This window comes from Mus pahari, chromosome 4 (genome assembly GCF_900095145.1).
Source record: "Mus pahari chromosome 4, PAHARI_EIJ_v1.1, whole genome shotgun sequence".
In the NCBI taxonomy this organism is placed as follows: Eukaryota; Metazoa; Chordata; class Mammalia; order Rodentia; family Muridae; genus Mus; species Mus pahari.
Genome location: NC_034593.1, coordinates 15,312,843 through 15,335,447, shown reverse-complemented (window position 1 = coordinate 15,335,447; position 22,605 = coordinate 15,312,843). Strand labels below are relative to the sequence as shown.

Below are 22,605 nucleotides of genomic sequence, written 5' to 3'. Positions count from 1 at the left end.
GTTCTCGCCTTCCACTAGATGGTAGCCCAGATGGAGCAAAACACAAGCCTTGAGTGAAATGTTGCATACACAATACCATGTATGGCAAGTTATGAACCAGAATTAACTCTGGCCTTATAAATAGGTCCCAAAACCTGATTTTTAAAAACCAACACTGACCTAATTGATCAAACCCAAGTCTCATTAATGTTGTCCCTACTTTCAATGTCACTGCACCTGGGATACTCAGAAGTTCAAGATTCTGGGAAATAAAAATTGTTATATCCTGGATTCCTATGGAGACAGAGTCCCAAATAGAATTCCATGTCTAAGTTCTCTGGATTTTTTTTTTTCTCTGTCAATAATCTCAGCCCACAGAAGCAGAACCAGAATTTTTGATGAGCCTGTTGTTCCCAGCACATGCAATGACTGGGATTCTGGGCACTGAAGTGTTCTGGAAGTCCACATAAAACCCCAGACTGGACAGTGGCCTTCTAGAAGCCTTGAGTAAGCCGATCAGGTATCTCTTCAAAGACTTTGGGCTACACTTTCTTCAAGTGACAAACAGATGGAAAAACAAGCTTCCTCTGCTTGCCCTCCGAGGGGAAGGCAAAGGTGCATTTCAGGATAAGCTACTCTAACCACTGTGCTTTCTCTAGTTACTTCCTCTGTTATGTGCATGAGAGTCAAGGTTCTGAAGTAGAATCACTTTCATTTCTCACCTAGTATAATTTCTACACTATACCCAGGAACCAAAGGTACTCTCTATTCTCATGAGCAACTCTTATTGCTCTCTCTTTCTCTCCCTCTCTTTCTCTCCCTCTCTCTCTCTCCCTCTCCCTTCCCCACCCCTCTCTCTTGACAGAGCTTGCCTCAGATTGAAAGTGTTGTTGGGAGAAAAGTGGCATTTGATTAAATCTTGCTAACCACAGTAATGGTGAGGATCCTTCTGGGCCATCCAGAGGGCATCTCTCCCCGGCACTGTGACTGTCCTTATCTCTTCCTGTCTGCCACCAGCAAGTAGGTCACACACTTATCTTTTTCTTAGAGCAGAATGAGTTGTTTAGAGTACTTGGCAGCAAGGTACTTTAGCAGGAAGGAACTAGTGAATGGTTACCTGTGTCACCAGGACATCTGCAGCAGGTGGCATGGAGGAAGCAGGGAGTGGCTCTGGGGCGGCCTGGAGCTCGGCAGCCAGCTGAGAGGGCTCTGCAGCTCTCTCTGGAGTCTCCTCTTCCCCTGAAGATGCTATTTGAACATTTTCTGCCTCTTCTACTCCTACTGCATCCTCTCCTTCTCCTTCTTCATCTATTTCTCCTGCATCTTCCTCATCTTCTTCTTCTAGAGAGAGAAGATATTTTAAAACTTTTTATCAACTACAACCGTGGTAGCCATAGAAACAGTTAATAACTAGCACCTACAAGCCTAGGGACACTTAACAATGGACCAGGTCTACCATGCTGAAATCTGGTGGTCCTCACATGCACCTTGGTAGGGCAAATATGAAAGAACCATTGCTTTGCTTTTATCCCCACTATGAAGCTGTATGCCCTGTCCCGCATACAACCTCACTCACAGATCACATTTCTGTCGTAGCCAGCATTTCTGTAAGCTCCTGGAGAGAGGAGGTTTTTACTTACTTATGTCTATCTGATTAAATAGAAATGCACCCTCTTCCCTATCAGGAAACAAGGGCTTCTTTTAATTCAGTGAATGCATTCAATTTTCACTATAATAAATATAATTAAGCACAAATCATTATAAATCATAATAATCTATTATGAAGATTTGACTGTAAACTTGTGTCTGCGGGGCTGGTGTAATTTCATGGCATAGCTGGAGGTCTAGCCCAATACTGTTTGCATTTCTCTTTGACACTGCTATGACTCAAGGCAGCGGCAATTGGTGTTAGATCCAGCTTTACTGTCTTCCCTCAGGCATTTCATCAGGATATTTCTAAGAATGGGAAATCTGAGCCAAAAGTGAAAGACACAATTATAGCTCTTGGACCCTATCCTAATTCCACACTACGACCAACTCTGTGACTTGTTACTACCTCATTCTCAAGTTGAGGGACTATCATACCTAGCTCAGCTGTCTTCTGTGTTTTCTTTTCGACTGGCATTTAATCTTTTTCCTTTACACCACTATGATTCATACTACATGGTGGGTTTGAAGTTAAGTTATCATCATTTATCAATTGTTAATGATTTCATTACCCAGAGTCAAACTCTTGATCATGAATGACATTAAATACTATAAAAATAAACAGTCGATGGCATGTGATCCTGTAGTAAGACTGAGGGTCACATTGGTTTGTGATCCTGTGGAGGTCAGCGCGTCCATTCTGGAGGGTTTTGCACATTCCCCCTTTCTGCTTACCCGGCAGCTTTTGCACATGTGCACTTCGAAACAGATAGTCAAAGAAGTAACACACCTCTAGAAAAGTCAATTTCACGGATAATTTTTTCTTCTCTATTGAGATTGACTGTGAAGTTGCTCATGATCTCATGACCTTGTTCTATTTTCTCCATCTGAAATGCCTTCGATGCCTCCACGATCCTGTAGTAAAGACGCTTGTTATTTTCTGTTACTGTTTAAAGTCTGGTGACCTTGGATAAATACAAAAAGTATGCCGTCCAGTCAAAAAGAACTTACTCACTTTTGCAGCAGGGTCTTGGCATTCTGTGAAAGCAACAGAGAGGAATTTACTTGAATTCTTTGCCTGAAGTTGGCGAGACTTAATTCCTCCACTTGTGAGTCTAAATCTCCTAGTTCGGGTCCTAAATGCCACCCTCTCTACTTAATATCAAATGTATGAAGATTTTAGTTAATGAAATAGATTTTTAAATGAGATATAAGCAAAAGAGTGAAAATGTGATCACGGTTAATTCTCAGCACCCACCCTTTGGGTTTGTGTCTCTGCTGCCAAAAAGCATTACCTGCAGAAACACTGCCATTTCGGGCTCATCCATGAACTGGATTCCCGACTCCACCAACTTGGATACATTCTCCAGGTGATCGGAATACTTTCTGATAAGAGTTCGGACATGCTCCAGTTTCTCCTCCTGTGTTCGGGTGATGGCTTGGGTCATTTCAGTCTTCCTCTCCTCCAGGATGCCGTATAGGTGGTCAAACTTCTCACACAGGTCCTGTTTCTGCTTTCTGCAGCACTCCTGTTAGTTGGGGTAACCAAGGTTACACATGGGCTGTGAGGAAAATCAGCTGGACATTTTAGGAGACAAGGGCATTTATCTGTAGAAGGCATCCACTTTTCTTTCTGCTTCGGCTGTCTCTGTAGGTGTAAACACTGTGGTAAAGCTTTGAAAGCAGAATATCGTTGTTTAACTTTCTGAAATTCCTAATAGTCACCACCTGTGACACATATCTACCAGTGGAAATAGAATAAGGAAAACAAACCAAACCCCCCAAACCAACTTCAAACAAGCAAACAAAAACCAAACCAACCCACATACCACTAAACAACTAGGGAAGGGCTAGAGAGATGGCTTGTTAGTTAAGGGTGCTGATTATGCTTACAAAAGACCTGAGTTCAATTCCTGTCACCTACATTGTGGCTCACAACCATCTGTAGCCCCAGCTCCAGGGCATCCAATGTCCTCTCCTAATTTCTGTGGGGTTGGGCAAAGCACTCAAACACATAAAATAAAAGGGTGAAAGCCAGGGTACAAAGGCTTTTTTTGTGCATTTGTGGAGCATACTTGCAATTTTAGACAGACCCAGAGCCTATTTCTAAGAATGACTATATTTATGTCTATTTATATATCTATTTATATTTCTATACACACACATATATACACTCAAGACATAAGTAGAAAGCATGGTCTGGGAACAAAGGGAACAGGGTTTACTAAGCTGAAAGCATGAGATAAAGGTCCCAGTGAGATCACAGGTGTCAGACAGAAATTACTTGGGTTGCCATGGCAGGAGAGTGAAGTGAGATAACCATGTATCTCAACCTACATGCAGCCCTGAGGCCCTGGACGCAGGAACAGTCAGATCTTGAGACACTGGCACACACACACACACACACATACACACACTGATCCTCCTAGAGGTGGAAAAACCAAAGGCAGATGAATGGGAGAGCTGGACGGTTAATTGTGATGTAACATAGATTCATGAGGCATATAGTCACCACCTATGACACACATCTACATCTGCTAAAGAGAGGGAAATGTTGAAAGAAAGCCCCCCCCCATCCTTCTTCAGGTCTGACTCTAACATTTACAATGTGTGGCAGCCCAGTACAATCTAATCTATAAGTATAAACATACATATTAGATGGCAGTTTGAGAACATTCCTATTCTGTGAACAAATAATAGAATAGTATGTTTCCACCTAGGGTGTATGACCTCCCCACACATGACCAGGATTATAGTACCAGTCATGAGGTTCCTAAACTTCAGTAAGAGTGTGTCTAGTTCCTCCCATGGTAGTGGGCATGGTTAATGTAGACACTTTATAACTGGTCAAAGTGTTGAGAATATAGGGGTTGATTGTCTGGCCTTAAATAGTACATTTATGTCATTCCCTTACTCAAAGCCAAAGAACATCATAGAAGTGGGGGATAGGAGCGGGGGTGGGGGAACAGAATATAAGAGTCAGAGACTGGAGGAATGCTATAAAATGATGTCTTGTAGACACGACATGGCTGTGGCACTCCTGAACTCATAGAAGCATAGTTACTTGTCAAGACCTGCACGAGATCGAACTGCTAACAATGCTCATGGGGAAGAGGGCTTCTGAGTCTTTACCCTGGCTTAGGAGTGTTGTGGGAAATATTAAAAAATGGCACCATCCCATACTAGTGCTGGCTACTCTCTGCCCCGGTGGTCTCGCTGCCTCTATGGCTAGCCCCAGGCAGTGGTCTTCCCATTTCCAGTTTGCCTGACTCAGAGGCGCTTATACCTTTCTAGTCATCTACCTCCTGAAACTAGCTGTCACAAATCCCTGTAACCCAATAAATCAAAACTCTAGGAACTTATAATTATCAGTTTTATATATCAATAAATTCTCAAGTCACAAGATGCCCACACAATAAATATAAAGCCAGTTGATAATGATACAAGCTTCCCACAAAGATTAGACAAGTTATCCTAATTATTCTATCCTTTTATGATATTCGTAGCTAGCTGTGGCTATATAAAGCCACATGGATACGGTTCATCCTCTTCTCCATCCATCTTCTCTCATCTCCTCCCCCTTCTCCTCTCTTCCTGCCCCTGTCTCTGAAACTCTTAGCTCTACCTTCCTATCCCCTGTCCAATCATAGGCTTCTTATATTGATATTTAAATTAATTAGGGGGAAATTCTGCTACATAGGAGCTATTGGCAGTTAATGGCTGCTGGGAAAGAGGGTAGATTCTTTTCAGAATTATTACCACTGCTAAGTTGTCCATGCCGCAGTAAATAGCCCCACACATGGGTTCATGCAAACAACCTAAGTGAATACAATAATATAAAAACAGAAAGTAGGAGAAAGCTTTAGGAAGAAGAAAATATTCATGGAGCGATATTGGGAGGAAGATATGATCAAAGTATATTATATCCATGAAATTGTCAAAAAAAATTGGTTGGTTTTTGGTTTTTGGTTTTTGGCTTGTTGTTGTTATTATTGTTGTTGTTGTTGTTGTTGTTTGAGACAAGGTTTCTTTATGTAGTCCTGGCTTTTTGGGACTCATTATTTAGACCAGGCTAGCTTCAAACTCACAGAGATCCATCTGCCTCTGGAATGCTATGTTTAAAAGCGTGCACCACCAAGTTCAGCCCAAATAGTGAAAAGCTTTAAACTTACATAAAATGTTTGTGAACTGAACAAAGGTCATTTATTAGATTGACTATATCTAATATCTAAAGAAAAGGGGCATATTCTCCTCTTGCCTATTTGGCCTTTAACAAATTCTCTGCAGACTGTGACAAAATATAAAAACAAAACCTTCCCCTGGAGCGTGAAAATTCAGCCTTCATCCCTGGAACTCTAATTGGAACTCAGAAGCTTTGATAAAATATGATTTTTAAGCAACCCAACGTGGTGCACACAGGAAATGCTTTAGAATGGCAAGTCTCACTTATTCATTTTGTTCCCTCTGTGACTGACTTGGTGCCCCTCGATCTTGGGGACAGGACCATAAGAATTCTATCAACAAGCAACAAACACCCTGACTATCAATTTTCTTAAGTCAATTAAGAAACAGGCATGTCGTGTCTCTAGCTGCATATGTAGCAGAAGATGGCCTAGTTGGCTATCATTGGGAAGAAAGGCCCCTTGGTCTTGCAAACTTTATATGACCCAGCACAGGGGAAGGCCAGGGCCAAGAAGTGGGAGTGGGTGGGTAGGGGAACAGGGGTGGGGGGAGGGTATAGGGGACTTTGGGGATAGCATTTGAAATGTAAATGAAGTAAATAACTAATAAAAATTGGAAGAAAGGAGGCTGGAGAGATGGCTCAGCGGTTAAGAGTACCGACTGCTCTTCTGAAGGTCCTGAGTTCAAATCCCAGCAACCATATGGTGGCTCACAACCATCTGTAATGAAATCTGACTCCCTCTTCTGGAGTGTCTGAAGACAGCTACAGTGTACTCATATATAATAAATAAATAAATAAATAAATAAATAAATAAATCTAAAAAAAAATGGAAGAAAAAGAAAAAAGAAAGAGGCATGTACTACTTATTAAAATAGCCAATCATTCTGAATCAAATCCTTCCTGTGTCTCTGTAAATATGAACCTGCACCCCTCTCAGTGGTCACCGTGTGGTAACCTGCACTATCTCAGTGGTCACCGTGTGGTAACCTGCACCCCTCTCAGTGGTCACCGTGTNTCTCAGTGGTCACCGTGTGGTAACCTGCACTATCTCAGTGGTCACCGTGTGGTAACCTGCACCCCTCTCAGTGGTCACCGTGTGGTAACCTGCACCATCTCAGTGGTCACTGTGCAGTAACACGGAAAATAGAATGGGAAAAATGTGGCCTTCATGGGAAAATGCAGATTTTTTTTGTATCTATGTGTCTGTAGATAGGAAACTTTGAAGGATGGTTATTGCCTGAAAAAAGCCTGAGCACAACCATATTTTCCTCTTCTCCACAAAACCTTATTCTCTTCCAGACTCCCCCTTACTTTTTACCATAGTTCTTTATTATAGAACTTTAACTCAGAATAGGACCAATTTCCCATTCTTCCTCCCCTAGAGAGTAATTTAAGTAAGATACATAGTTCATGAACTTTAAGTTTACTTTTTCATATAGCTTTCATTTTCATCTTTTTAATGTCTCTGGTTTCTATGCTGTGTGTGTGCATGCACATGTGTGTGTGTGTGTGTGTGTGTGTGTGTGAGAGAGAGAGAGAGAGAGAGAGAGAGAGAGAGAGAGAGAGAGAAAGTACTCTCTCTCTCTGTGTGTGTGTATGTGTGTGTGTGTGTGTCTGTGTGTGTGTGTGTGCTTAGCTAGTGAATTATGATCACATACATTGGTTGCAGGACATGATCAGTGTGGAAGCGAGCTGGAAGCTGCCCACTGTTTGATAATTTTCATAGGTGCTTTTCAGGCTCCTGAGAGAGAAATCCATCAACAGTATACTCCCCAAAACACCAAAGTTACGAGAACCACTTAACCTCACGACAATTGTTTAAAAGATGCTGTGTATACGGGTGACAGGTCAGATTGGGTAACTGATACAGTCTCTCTGAATCTACAGCTCCAAGACCCTGTAACTTAGAAATGTGGAGATATTTTTGATGTTCTTCAGGCTACAACATTCCTTTCTCCATTCCCAGCCAGTTTTAGAGTGTCACCAACAGAAGGAAGACATAAACATGAGACCCAGTTTAGGCATGTGCCATAGGCATGGCAGAGAAATTCTAAAGTGATTATGATTGCTGCTTTCACCATGTAAGGAGTCCAGCTCTGTGTCTAAAATAGCCTGAAGATAAAGCGTGAGCCTGGCCACTTGTCACTGAGCAACTGCCATCCCACTACCCATTTATGTCTCCACCACATTCCTCCACCATCCATTTGGACACACTTGTGCAGAAATGCAGCTGCAAGTGAGATACAGCACTTCAAAAGTCCTATTCCATCCCCACCAAAGAAAAACCAGACATCAAGTTGTACTGGACAAAGAACCGTCTTAAGTGAAATGAAGATAGCAAGCCCAAGCATTAATTTGCAAGGCTCCAGTTAATAACACTGAGAAGTCCCATGAACACAGAGTAGAATGTTTCTAATAAAGGAACAAACTGAAACTTTAGGTACAAGCTGAGCTTCGGGCCCCGCCCTCTCAGCCTGCTCTCTTGCTCATCAATATGATTCTGTATTGGCCAGTGTTTGAGATCTCCCAACTGGTGCTCACTCTGTTGAATTGCATTATTCCTTAGTGTGAGGAGGATAGTTATGCGACATACGGCATTTAAACAATGCTTGCTGATTATATCATTGGCATCATGGCTTTTCTGGGCCTGTCCAGACCAGGTAAATTCTAGATAGACCCTGTGAAGCCCAAGGACAGGAGAACACAGACTCAGGAAAGCCATGTGGCTTGATGAGCAGAAGTTTAGCTCACTGCATTCTGCAAATAGCATTCTTTCTCCCTGGCTACCAGTATTTGGAGTTCTCACAAGAATAGAGCAGATGCCAACTTCCCATTCATTTGCAGTTTTCTTCCTGGAGTGAGCTGCTCAGCTTTGCCATTTTGACTAAGCAGGACCCTGATAATCTTCTTACACCATTTACAACAGGCTCCAGTAAGTCAACTTATCTTTCAGACAAGTGTACACAGTCCATGATGATTTGTGGTGACACAATATACCGCTAAACTCCTTGAATGTGCCCTTCACAGGGAAGTTGAGGAACAAATAACATAAGTTGTTCCAGCTCCCACTACCCTGTGGGGGGTTATACACGTGAAAGGTGGGTGCTTTCCTGATCTCAAACCTTGTGAAACAGAGCATGGGAATCACAGTTAAAGACCCCAACATCTCCACATGACACATGCTTATCCACACATCTGCTGATTCACAACTGCTTGTTACGAGCTACGAAAAATATCAGACTCACTCAGCAATGGTGGGAAACACAGAAATACATAAGTAAGGCATTGAGAATTGCCAGGCATGATGGCTTGTCTCTATTCCCAGTATTCAGAAGGCTGAGAAAAGACATTACCATGAGTTCAAGGCCAACCTGGGCTACAGCTGATAACCTGCCACAAACAAGAAACAAAACCTTCCAACCCAGCCCTGCTATTGAAAGTCCCGGCCCTTTAGCATTTTCCTCTTGACTATTCCTCCCATGAAAGTACTTATAAGACATGAATGTAGATATTCAAAATGGTCATATATAAACCAATATATCTACATAATATGCATGACCCTATACCAATGATGTTTTGCTTTTTATCTTATTTTCTTAAGAAGTCCAACAACTGAAATAAACACATGAACAGGGATAGATTTTATTTTTCTTCAAAGCACTGGGGACTGGACTAGGTGACTTTGTGTACCAGAAACTTGTTCTTTATCCTCAGCCAGTTTTTATTTTTATTTTTAATTTTTATACAGGCTACTCTAGAACTTCTAATCCCCCTGACACACTTTCCTGAGTAGCTGGGATCAGAGGTGTGTGTCACCAAGCCTGGTATGAAAGTGAGCACTTTAAAGACCACCAACATCTTAATGACTTGGAAGTAGTGATAATATACCTTCTTTAGAAATCTATAGATGTTGGATAGTCATTGCCAGTAGTAAGAAAGGGTGATGATTCTGACCTTGGCTCCTCTCTATACTGTCCCTAACTAAACACCTTCTGCTGATTTAGCGTGAATCCTGTACTTTCTTGGCTTGCTCCCAAGTGTAGCTAGAGACAGCTGCTTCCTGCTGAGACCCTGGCTGGCCTCTGTGAAAGGCGCCTGTTGCCCTTCCTAACACAGCCAGAATCAACTTGTTTCCCTCACTCAAGACTTCAGTGGACCACAGGACTTTCCACACATCTTTTGATGTCTTTATCCCAGACAGGAAGCCAGGCTCTCCATTGAGATTCCCAGGAGGTGGCTAGAGATTGCCTCGCTCAACACAAGTAACAGGCTATTTATAACACACCAGACTCAACCTAGCCCACAGCGGACTGCTGATTCATGGCCAGTGACTGACTGATCTTCATGGTAAATAAGAGAAAACAGTTTATATTGTTCATTTCTGAATCTCTTCGGCTCTTCGCCAAAGAAAATATTTCTTCTGAAAGTAAATCTCCAAGTATCCAAGATATTTTTAGCAATATGAGTGTGGAGAAGAAAGGAAATTTATTTTGGTGATGTGTAAATCTGAGATGGGATAATTACAACTAACTGAAACCCTGATGCCATCCTCTAGAAAATGGCCTTAGACTTTTAATAGACTTTGCTTTGATAATAGAATAGTAATAAGACCTCACACTTCATGCCAGATACTGTGCCTTGAGCATCTTCATTGAGCCTGTAATCTCTACAGAATAAGTGTGATTGCCCCCTTTCACAGAAAAGGAAAACAAGGCATTGGACACGCTTATAGTAATATGTGTGGATCTTAAAAACAGAATTCTAAATTCAAAACACAAACTACCATGCAATAGTATATGTAAAATTAAAAGGCATACATAGTATGATGGTTTGAACGAGAATAGTCCCCATAGGCTCATATATTTGAATGCTTGGTCCCTAGTTGGTGGAATGTTCTCTGGAAGGATTAGGAGGCCTGGCCTTATTGGAGGAGGAGTATCATAGGGGGTCAGCTGTGAAGTTTCAAAAGCCTGGACCAGGCTCAGTCTCTCTCTGCCTTGAACTTGACGATAAGATGCAGGTTCTCAACAACTGCTACAGTGCCATCCCTGCCTATTGCCATGCTCCTCTCGATAATTGTGATGGATTGAACCTCTAAAACTGTAAACAAACCGTCAGTTAAATGCTTATTTTTATAAGTTGCCTTGGTCATGATGTCTTTTCCTAACAACAGAAAGGTAACTAAGACATACATATATAAAACAACCTGTATGTTATAAGAATACACATACACACACACACACACACACACACAGAGAGAGAGAGAGAGAGAGAGAGAGAGAGAGAGAGAGAGAGAGAGAGAGAGAGGTAATAAGAGAGGCCTGCACACAACAATGAGGAGGGTGTAGCAAAAGCTGAGTAGTTAGTACCTCAGCCTCTTAGCCACTGTGTGGGAGATTTTTCTCCTCCTCAGGGTCCTCATGAGGACTGCCAGGAGAGCACAGGTATGTAGCTCACACCTGAAGCACCAATCAGCATATCTGAGGACTGTTTAGGTTTTCAGCAAGAAATCTTGTTAAATAACAGCAACTGCACTCATTTCCATTGCTGGCTACTGACTTGTCTTGTTGCTAATCTTTCAAAAGGAGTTGGCTGAGGAAGAGTGCACACACGAGAACTGTCTGAGCAACTGTGGTAAAAATCTACCTCAGCAAGCTGTGAGGTAAGTTCTCTACAGCACCAGGAAGTGTTTCAGAGATATTATCAGGGAGGAGGGAAAGAATGGAGCGTTGGAACGGGATCTCCAGTGTGTCACCGAGACACTCACTATCCCCTCAGAATATCCGGATTGGTTTTGATTCCCTTCGAGTCGGCTGACTTACCTCAATAGTTTTACAGGTGTCCTCCAGCTGGCTGATCACACCTTGGACTCTATCGTTGCTTCCCACAAGTACAGCAATACCATCACTGAGCTCTGACTAATGAATGAAAAAGAAAAGTCAAGAGATTACAGCTTTCCTAATCATGGATGGCAATGACCTACTCACACCATTGTCCTCAAGGGGGTATTATCCCTAAGGAGTAAACAAGCTCCAAGCTCATGGATTTCTCCTGGGACATATGGGTGAAGAAGAGGAAGCTGCTCATGAGCTGTATCTCCAGTTTAGGCTGGTGGGATTGCTGAGTGCTACCAGCCTCGGGCCCCAGAAAAGAAGTCTGAGGATGAAGGTGGCCAAGGAAAGCCAGAATTTTCTGTCATTATTAATTAAGGTGTTAATTAAGTACCTGTAAGAGGTATGTGTGGGATAATACTCTTTATACAAAACCTAGAAAATATAATTAATCCCATCTAAAGACTGAGGCTGGAGCCAGTCATGAGAAACCTGTGAGCTTCTTGATATTGCAAGTAAAATTTGATATATGCTTGGATTTGTGTTGGATGAGGCCCCATAATTTTAACAGTATTGATGGAGAACTAGATTCTGTTAAAACCACAAAGAAAACCTAATTATAAGCTATCGATAATAGTATATTGAAGTTGGAGGCTTCTAAACATTGCACAAGTGGAACAATGTGACAGACACAAATATGTGACATTTGGAACTCAGAATGAATTGTTTGTCTAGTGTAGTTCAGAACTGGTTTTACTTGAGCAATAAATGCAATAAGTATTCACCTATCGGGTGTATGTATATTTCAATCCTACTATGCTAATACAGTGTAGATACATGCAAATGCTCACTGGATTGTCGCACAAACTTAAAACTGTAACATGTGACTGGCTTTAGCAGAGACAATACAACTTTAAAATCCCTGTGTTCTTTTGACCCCAAAAGTATTTTCCTGTTCCTATTTACCCTCCTCCTAAACTGGACATGGAGTCACAAGGAGTGTAGAGTGGGGACTTGGGAAATCTGGCTCTCCTCTCCCTTTGACCTAAACTTCTCCAGGTTATTTAGAAAGACATAACCAATATAAACCTGAATTTTCCCACATTCTAAAGGAGATGTCTAATAAACCTGGGTGTAAGGCATTTGAAACCTATAGTCTTCTTTACATGTGGAAGGTAGCTTGAAAACCTATTAGTAAACAAGAAGCTACTCTGACCAAAGAAAAAAAGGCTGGGAGTCTAACTTCCTGTCCCTCTGCCCATCCCATGGACTTCCAGGCCTCTGAGGAATGTAGTCAAAAGCAGATACCATACAGTTCTACCATGTTGGGCCTTGGGGCTAAGGGGTCGGGGCAAAGAAAATAAAAAGTAAGTTGAAAATAAATAACACCAACAAATACAAATCATGGTTACTGGTCTTAACAGATGTCACAGAGTTTGGCTTCCAAAATGATTTCAACTCTGGTCTCTGATATAAAATTGAAACCAATGATTCCAAGTGGAAGAAACTGGGACGTGATGGGCCTACTGACTCATGCACACCGTTACCTGCATAGAAGTGTAAATTCTAGGCAGCTGCTATGTGGTGCAGAGCTGATGAGATAATGTAAAGACTGTGTTGCGTTAGAGTGAGGAAGCCCGGATGTAGGGATGTTCCCGGGGTGAGGGACATGTACTACATTCAAAGAGTGCTTTGAAGGCCAGCAGGAGGCTCAGACTTGAAGTTGTTTTGTAGGTGTGTGCCATGATTATGAGTCTCATACACAAGGAGTCGGTTAGAAAAGGCTTTGAAGAAGGCAAGAGAACATTTATTGATAAACAATAAAAAGGGAAAGTGAAGACCATCTCATTCTTATCTGCAGTTTTAACTCTGAGTCATCTTTATCAGCTGGCATTTTATCAGCCCCCTAACACTACATATCTTTAGCCACCTCCAAAGGTCACAGAGAGTGATCCAGCCCTTCTGCTCTTTTCTCTCATTTTCCTCTGGACCCCTCTCTGGGCAACTCAATAACCTTGAAGAGAATGGAATTTGAGACAAACTATGAGACTACTTCCTGGGAGGCCTTCCACTTTCTGTGAGGCCTTCCACTTTCTGTGGGGCCTTCCACTTCCTGTGGCCCCCCCCACTTCCTGTGGGGCCTTCCACTTCCTGTGGGGCCTCCCACTTCCTGTGAGGCCTTCCACTTCCTGTGAGGCCTTCCACATTTATCCTCCTCTTTATTATGCTCCCCTCTTTGGCCACATGGAGCTAACTCACTAATGCTTAAAGTGGGCTGAGGAAAGGAATTGAACTTCCTACCTTCTGCCTCTGGAACACATGGGTCAGGGGAGCCACCTGGCAGTCCTTATGAGCGCCAAAAACCTTGCACAAGGAGCAGGTGGGCACTTCACAGTTCAGACAGTAGATGTTGATGCGTTCCTCTTCATGCTCCTCACACATGGGCTGGTCCAATTTTTTTTCTGGCCTGGGAGGAGGTAAGAAGACAAATAGCGATCAACGTCCACCAGGTCAAACCAGAGGGGTGGCGAACTTTGCAAACCCTGTTGGTCCCTAACCTCCCAACCCTATCCTGAAGACTCCCAGAGCCCTTCCATGTTTTGTCCGGTGAGAAGCGCTGACAAATCTCCATCTGCTTGAGCAAATGACACCGATGTGTGACGTTCTTCAATTAGCATGTGTCTAATTGTATAGTGTGTTTGCATCCGTTCAAAATTTAAAAACTGCCCCGTGGAATTCCTAAAAGTTCAACACTGTTCCCTGGCCAGCCATTTGGAGCTCACTCCAGCTCCGTGCCCACAGATGAGCCTACAGGTTCCTCACGCGATCTTCCTATGGGTGAAGAAGAGGAAACCACCGATAAACTGCATCTCCATTTTAGGCTAGTCAAATCGCTGGGTGCTGCCCCTCCAGCCTATATCCCCAGAAATCTTTCCCACCTACAAGTCTGAGAATTGTAGGGGCCAAGAAGAAACAGGACTAGATAGGTGTGGGTGTAGCCTCCTTACATAAAACCCAGAATATTTGATGGATCCCATATAAAGACTGAGCCTGGCAAGATGGCTTTAATGGGTAAGGAAGGACACTTGCTACCAAGCCTGATGATCGGAGTTCAATCCCAGGACCTACGTGGTAGAAGGAGAGAACTGACTGCTGTAAGTTGTCCTCTCTCTGAGTATCTATTACACACACACTCACACACACACTACAAATAAGTACATGCAAAAATTTTAAAGTTAAGGCTCTGTTTGTTAGAAATTGAAAATAAACCCAAATTCAAAAGTTTCCTCATATTCCCAAATCTAGCTATTTTGAAACATCTCACTACAGCCACTACGCTTTTCCCATTGCCATTGAAATACGTTTCTTAAAAACCACAGGATTATATGGATAAGAAATCAGTTTATCAAGTAATGGACAGGATTGCTAAAATCTGGAATAGAACACCTGTGAGTTACTTGTAGTGAGAATTAAAAGTACTAACACGTGAAGGTTTTGTTTCAAGTATGTGTGTGTATTGCATATGTACACTGTATAATATAAATATACACATGTGAAACCTATATATATATATATATATATATATATATAGTTTATCTCATTCAGATGTGTAAAGCTATATTGCAATGTAAAACATACTGTCCACTGTGGGTCATAAATCCAAGTGTTTGAACCCCGTAGTATTGGTATGTGGGATTATGTAGCTGCAGTCCCAGACTCAGAAGGCAGAGGACATATGATATATCTCTACTGTACTAGATAGTATTTGACATTGGCACCCGTAAATGCTGGGAAATATCTATTCCCAGCATTCTGAATCTTATAGAAGAATCTTATAATTCTAAAGAAGCTTCATGAGGTTCTAGGGCCAAGATTTTGCAAGAGGAATTTTTGTCTGGTCCCATAGCTGTATATACTCACAAAATCTATGGCCTCCAGATTCACCCACGGATCTGGGACTCATGCAAGGAATCACGGCCATGAATCAGAAGATTGTTCCCCTTCCCAGGTCTGTCCCAGAATTCGAGGCACAGACAGTCTCTCTCCCCACCCCACCCCACCCCCCCNCCCCGAATAGCCTGTGCTTAGAGCAGAGCCTCACAGAGAGGAGCCCTGCTGAAATATTGAGAGGAGACCAGAATTGATTGAGACTTTGTGGTCGTCTGTAGAGTAGGCTTCACAAGCGGGCCTCTGCCTGCTCAAAGCCAGCTATCTGTACATTATGTTATGTGGGCTTTGCTGATGTCTGGAGCACATTTGCTGGCGTATCACAGCACAGGCGTGCTAACGCCCTTTATCTCCCCTAGGCAGGGCCACAGGAACACATATTGCTAATGCCCTTGTGCTCTTATGATGTCAGCAGATCTGAGGTCACAGAGCGGGACTGCAGGAAGCACACACGCACATTGAACAAATGGAAACAGCCAGACTGTTATATTTTAGTTTTGTTCATGATTCAATTTACTCTTTTTTTTTCGTAATACATTGAGAATTGCCTCCTTTATTTCATTAGTAGTTTTGTTGTTGGTTTGGTTTGGTTTGACTTTTTGTTTTTGTTTTGTTTGGGGGCATCATGGGTCTAAAGTCACCAGTCTCTTCTGAATAAATACATAAGAAAAATCCTGCATACAACTTACACCAAATAACAGATCTGAACCAAGTCTGGCGTAGAGAATTGAGGGTGTAAGCACTGTCTATTAGAGTAGCTGGGCACACAGCTATGGTTCCAGGCTCAGGGATGAATGTTGGAAGTGCCTCTCGCTGTTCAACATGGCGGGGACCTACAGATTGTTCTCTCTGGTCTCCTAGGTCTCTGGTTAGCAGAGCCTCTACTGAAGAGTGAGCAGGAAGTCCCAGTGAGGAAGTTCAGTTGATGATGTTGTAGTTAAAGTGAGCTGAAAGTTTAATTCCAGCTCAATTTTTGCATGTGTTGATGTGTTGCCTTAAATGCAAGACTAAACCTTTGGCATCAGCTTCTTTCATCTAAAAAAAAGACTAAGGGTCTTCTAACTAAATGTGGCAGAATGAGCAGGGGCAGTTATTTGTGTTTCCCATGGAAGTCTCCTTAAAAAGATCAAGGAAATAAGACTACATAAAGCAATAAACACAAAAGGTGAGATGGCACGAATTGATGTCTACCAAATGCCGACACCTGGAAAGAGTCAGACAATTTCTGCTGGTTGCCCTCTATACAGATGCCTACAAGAAGCTGGGAGTCCTAGGAAGTTTCAAGAACTGCAGCCAGAATCTTCAGCAGAACTTCTGTGGGATGTCGTGAAGGTGTGGGTGTAAGGGCAGGACATTTAATGAGGAGGAAGTTAAGGAGATTCCATATGGAGATTCTATGTGCTCCATAAAAGCAACACTGTAAGCCAAGAGAGGAAGACATGGGTTGGAGTGGGCTTAAATAAGAGTAATTCCTAAGCAGAGAGTAGGATCCAGCACTGAAAAGGCTCAAACTGAGGAAGAAAGCTGATAGCCTGTGCGCAACATGAAAAACAAAAAAACAGGGAATAGGAACATCACAGTCAGATACACATGTGGTGGGAGAGTTGTCTCAGTGGTTAAAAGCACATATTGCTCTTGCAGAGGACCAGAGTTTGGTTCCCAGCACTCATGTGGTAAGCTCGTGACCATGCATAACTCCAGTTCTAGAGGACCTGACACTCTCTTTTGACCTTTACAGGCATTAGGCACATACATAGTGCACATACATGCATCCAGGCAGAACATTCATACATGTAAAATAAAAAAAAAGTCTAAAACCTTTTTGTTTTGTTACAAAAGGACAAACCAGTAACACAGTTATCACTGGTGATGAACAGCAGGACGTCGCTAGGACAATTAAGTCATAGCATTTGGGAAGTGAGAGTTGAGAGTGTGAGAGACCCCATACATTTGTAACAGATATGCAGCTTGGTCTTCACAAGGGTCCAGAACAACTGGAGTAGAGGCTGTCCCAAAAGCTGTTGCCCAGATGTTCTTCTAGCTGGACTGTCTTGTCTGGCCTCAGTGGGAGGGGTTGCATTGAGCCTCACATAGACTTGAAGTGCCAGGGTTGGGGGGTACCTAGGAAGCTCCCACCTGCTCAGAAAGAAGGGAAGGGGAGGATGGGGGAAGGGTTGTGGGAGGGGATGACTGGGAGGGGGGCAGTGAGTGAGATGTAAAGTGAATAAGCAAAAAAGTAAATAGATAAATTTTTTAAGGAGTGTGAGAGAGAAAGATGGGAGCAACCCTTCTCACTAGAGGCCTTGTAGTCTTGTTTAAGACTCATTTAAAATTAAAATATTTATAAATTTCATTCCCACCGGAGCATTTAAAAGGGCTGGGGAAATGTCTGAGTCAGTGAAGTACTTGCCATGCAAGTGTTAGGACCTGAAATTGATACTAAGCAACCTTTAAAAAGAACAGAAAACAGTATAGTGCTGTGTGCCTATGGTCCTAACTCTGGTGAGGCTCAGGAGAGTCCGTGGAGCTTGCTAGCCAGCTGAGCTCCTGTTTCAGTGACAGACCCTGCCTTAAAAGATAAAGTGGGGAGTAACAGAGCAAGACATCTGGTCAACCACTGGCCTCTACACACATGTGCCTAAATACCTGCCTATACATGAACATGCAGACATGCATCACACACACACACACACACACACCCCGCCCTTCCCCCCAATTTGGTAGGTTGATAATAGAACCCACCTCAAAAGTTTTGGGGAAAATCAAAGAATCACAGGTAAAGCTTCTGAACAGAGTGTAACACACAACACAGAGCCATATTGTTAATTATATTAACAAATTAATCACTATATTCAATAATAATATTAACCAGATTAACTGTGGATAGTGAGTGCATCATCATACAAAATGCTAGATAAGGCCAGCATTTTCAAAGAGTCTAGCTGTTCTGCATGAGGCCAGAGTTGAATGATATTTCAAAACCCCACTGTGGCAGTGTTGCCCCTTTCTGTTGACAGTACTAAAGTCTACTCCTGGGCTTAGTTTATTCTGTACACCCAGAGTTATTCTAAGGTCATCTAATATATCTCAAGGCTTGGAGTTCAGGTCTGTTATGACTTCCCAATTTCGGGAACATCTTATTTTATGTGACTAAGCACGATTTAGCCAGCTTCAAAGGAAACTTGAGTTTAAGAAACAATGTAAGAATTTTATAATCACAAAAATATTCCTGTTTCACTTGGTTTTTGCCTTAGTGGTAGGGTAGGGATTTGACTCACTGGTTCTCTACAATTTGTTCCCCAGCGCTTGAAGGGACATCAGGGTGACTCCATTGGTAAGGCAGTTTTACTAACACACCTTTTAACATTTTCTGTCCTCTAGATTTCATACCAAATACCAAATGCTATTATGTTCATATTTGAAGTTCCTACCAGGTGGGTAGAGAGACAGAAAAATCATCGTAATAAATAAAACACAGAAGACTGTAGTGTGCTTGTCTGTGCTCCTTACAGAACTAACATTGTGGAGCCCCTGCTCTGTGAAAGGCACCGGATCTGAAACTGAAACCACGGTCACAGAAATGCCTTTTAATAATTGGTTGCTTATTAGTTGCCAGGATCATCTCTTAAGTAGATATCATCTTTCCTTTCGCCTTTCTCCCTCCAAACCCTCCCATCTATCCCTCTTGCTCTTTCACACTCATGGGCTCTTTTAAAATTGATATTGCATGCATATCACTATACACGTGTACATTTCTAAATAAGATCTGCTCAGTCTATACAATTTTACTATGTTTTCAGGTATGACCGTTATGGTGTTGGATATGTGCACTCTAAGCACTTCTTAGCTGCTTGTGGTTCTTTGCAAGTTGAAGTCTTTCCCCTTCCATTTTTGTATGTCTACTGTTGTTTTCCTTGTTCGCCTCATGTTTAAGCAGTCATGTTGTAGGGGCAGTAATGGGTGTAGCTTCTGCCATTAATAGGAAACTGTCTCACAGCAAACTCCCTGATCTGCTGGCTCTTACAGTCTTTCTACCCCTTCTTCTGAAATGTTTCCTAAGCCTTTGGTGTGGGAATGGTTTGTGGATGTATCCATTGGGATAACTCTGTTGAACACAACAAAATACAATGCAATCTGATTTGTAACATGGTAACACTTTCCTTCTCAAGAGATTAGGAAGCAAGGAAACAGGTGGCTGCAGTGTGTCATTAGTTCTTCCTCAGTCCCATCTATAGCTTGGTGCTATCTAATTTAGCTCTGAATCTTGAGCAGAAACGAATGGCCATAATAATCACAATAATTACATGCCATATTAATTGATCGACTTTCCTGCAGAGAGTGCAAGGCGTTTATAGCCCTGCAGATGTTCCATAAGTACAGGCCTCTTGTAATAAGGATCACAACGGGCCCATTTCTACACAATTTCCATATGGCTACCAAGGCTTTAGACTCAAATGACCTGTGCAGAACAAAGATATGGGTCTTCACACCTTCACGCCTTTTAGGAATAAACTCTGTAGTTTTGTCTCTAGGAATGTAAAGTTTATGTGGTGTGATAAATGAGGAGCCTTTTTAAATGTTCTAGTGAATGGATGCAGGTGACATAACAATCAGTAAGTGCAGGGAGGCAGCCTGAAACTCATTCTCCTTCCTATTTCTGTAAATGACACTCCTGAAGGCCAGCATTATATCTTGACTTGAATGTTCCAACGAGCCAATTTTATGACAAGTGATGATGTCAGAGGGTTTTAAAGTATAAGTGTTACCGTTGTTTAGACTGGTTTTTTTTTGGGGGGGGGTGCTCGAGACAGGGTTTCTCTGTATAGCCTTGGCTGTCCTGGAACTCACTTTGTAGACCAGGCTGTCCTCAAACTCAGAAATTTGCCTGTCTCTGCCTCCCGAGTGCTGGGATTAAAGGCATGCGCCACCACGCCTGGTGAAGATGATGTTACTTAACATATACATGCTTGTGCTAGAATTTTTCTGTATCAAAATTTGTAAACTGGTCATGTGTTATCATGTCTATTGTTGTGTTTTATAAAAAAAAGAAGCCAGGGATACGTTTGGCGGAGGCACAGTATGGTGTGGGGAAGGGGGTGCCTCTGTGGGCCCATGTTGAGGAATCCCTTCCCCTTGAGGTACGAGCCACATGACGAATGTAGTATAGAATAGATTTTATTTAGGGGATATGGGAAGGGGAGTTGAGGGAGTGGTAGAGGCAGAGAGAGGAGAGAGAGAGAGAGAGAGAGAGAGAGAGAGAGAGAGAGAGAGGAGGCGGGCCATGAGCATCACGTGGAGAGATGGGGGAGGGGAACGAGAAGAGACAGGACCGAGGGGAAAGAGGGTAAGAAAGCAAGAAAGCAAGAGAGGAAGAGGATGAGGAGGCAAGCAGCCCCTTTTATAGTGAGTCTGGCATATCTGGCTGTTGCCAGGTAACTCTAGGGCGGAGCCTAGAAGAAATGCTAACGTCTATAATGAATGTAATACAAGGCTGTGAGGTGGATCCCGCCTCTGTCAACATGACCCTCTTTGATGGCACAGAAGCATGCGCACTAGCTCCCTTCTTTCCTCCACAGACAACTCTGTCTCATTGAGAAGACGTGACGTGGAAAAAGCCTTTTAGTGAACAGTTAACACATGATTGGTAACAAACATGCAGTGTATCAACCCACTAAGATGAAAACAAAACATCCAGTAAGTCTCTCTCTCTCAGAGCCGCTCTCACCTGGTGGATTCCTGCTTGTAGATATCAATAATGTTTTCCACGAGCAGGTTCCTCTGCAGTCCATAGACCCCATGTCTGTCTAACACCACCTCATGTCTGCAGGAGGGACAGCGGAAGCGGCCCCCGGATGCCACGGTGGTGCCTCCTCTTGTGGGTAAGTACGGGTTAGAGGCCTGTTCTTGCCAAGCAAGGAAAAAAAAAAAAAAAGATCTGAGTAGTTCCACAGACAGCTTTTTGGAGACTTATTTTCACTCTCTGACACTGCACACAATACGAACTCCTCAGGGCTTACTGTACGTGGTCCTGAACCACAGGGCCCTCCTGGTCCATAGCCCTCTACAGTACACCTTGGCCAGCAAGAGGATTTTAGCCCTGTGTTTTACCCCTAACCCAGAGTCCCAACCCGAAGCTCCAATGCTCAGACCCGAGCAGTCACATTTTCAATTCTTAAACAGATTCAGTGAATCCGTTTTGTTTTACTACAAACAAACATGCTTCTAAGAATTAAAAACACAGCAGGATTTGTGAGGAGCAGGTTGACAGTCAAACCTGGGGAAACCGTTCAAATACACTAACGGGCTCGGAAAGCTCTCGAAGGGAGCTGGCTTTGATCTCAAAGACTGACGCAGGAGAGAGGGACACTCTACAGATTCCAGATCCCAAACCGACCTACCTGGAAGATGTCACTGGCACATTTCCTGCACAGGTTGTGTTGGCAAGGGAGAATGACCACGGGCTTCGTGAACATCTCTAGGCAGATGGGACAGATCAGCTGCTTCTCCAGGTTGTCCATGGTCTGCTGCTCTTTGGAGAAAGACTTGTAACTCAGAGAAGTGCTCATTTCCTAGCCGTCCCTGTCCCTGAGAAGGGTGCTCCCGAACGGCTTCTGTAAGCGTTTCCTGGAAATAATTCCAAGGACTGTATGATCAAGTGTCCTTTATGTCTCTCTCTGTGGAGGACATTGTTCCAGGCCTGGCTCAGACGGGTGACGGAGCTGTTTTTAGCAACCTAAGGTCACATGACCCTGGACCGACTTGTCCATATAAGCCAGTGACAGGAGGATGGATACTGACAGGTGATGGAGAACAGGAGCCAACATTCTTGCCCTGGGGAGTAAGAGAGTGGGTGGGAAGGGGATTGCAAGTCCCATTTAGCAGGGGTTATGAGGGGAGGGCAATCTGAAGCCCACAGTTGTCAACAACAAATGCAAATGTGCATGCTTAGTCTCTGAGCCATGCCCTCATGAGCACTTGGGAAGAACTTAGTGACAGGCTTCTGCGGAATGCAGCCCT

General features: G+C 43.0%; 1 protein-coding gene across 6 annotated transcripts in view; it reads right to left on the bottom strand.

Annotated features, from left to right (window-relative positions):
- Positions 1-22,372, bottom strand: part of Trim55 (tripartite motif containing 55) — a 43,235-nt gene extending 20,863 nt beyond the window's left edge. For all 6 annotated transcript variants that reach the window (XM_021196411.2, XM_029537174.1, XM_029537172.1 and 3 more), the window contains exons 1-8: positions 21,987-22,372; positions 21,314-21,486; positions 13,942-14,107; positions 11,632-11,727; positions 2,922-3,155; positions 2,642-2,664; positions 2,417-2,541; positions 1,097-1,320 (exon numbers count right to left, since the gene is read on the bottom strand). In XM_021196411.2, the coding sequence (XP_021052070.1) occupies positions 1,097-1,320; positions 2,417-2,541; positions 2,642-2,664; positions 2,922-3,155; positions 11,632-11,727; positions 13,942-14,107; positions 21,314-21,486; positions 21,987-22,154 (1,209 nt within the window). In that variant the 5' untranslated portion in view covers positions 22,155-22,372. The remainder of the gene's footprint in view (positions 1-1,096; positions 1,321-2,416; positions 2,542-2,641; positions 2,665-2,921; positions 3,156-11,631; positions 11,728-13,941; positions 14,108-21,313; positions 21,487-21,986) is intronic.
- Positions 22,373-22,605: the final 233 nt, after the last annotated feature.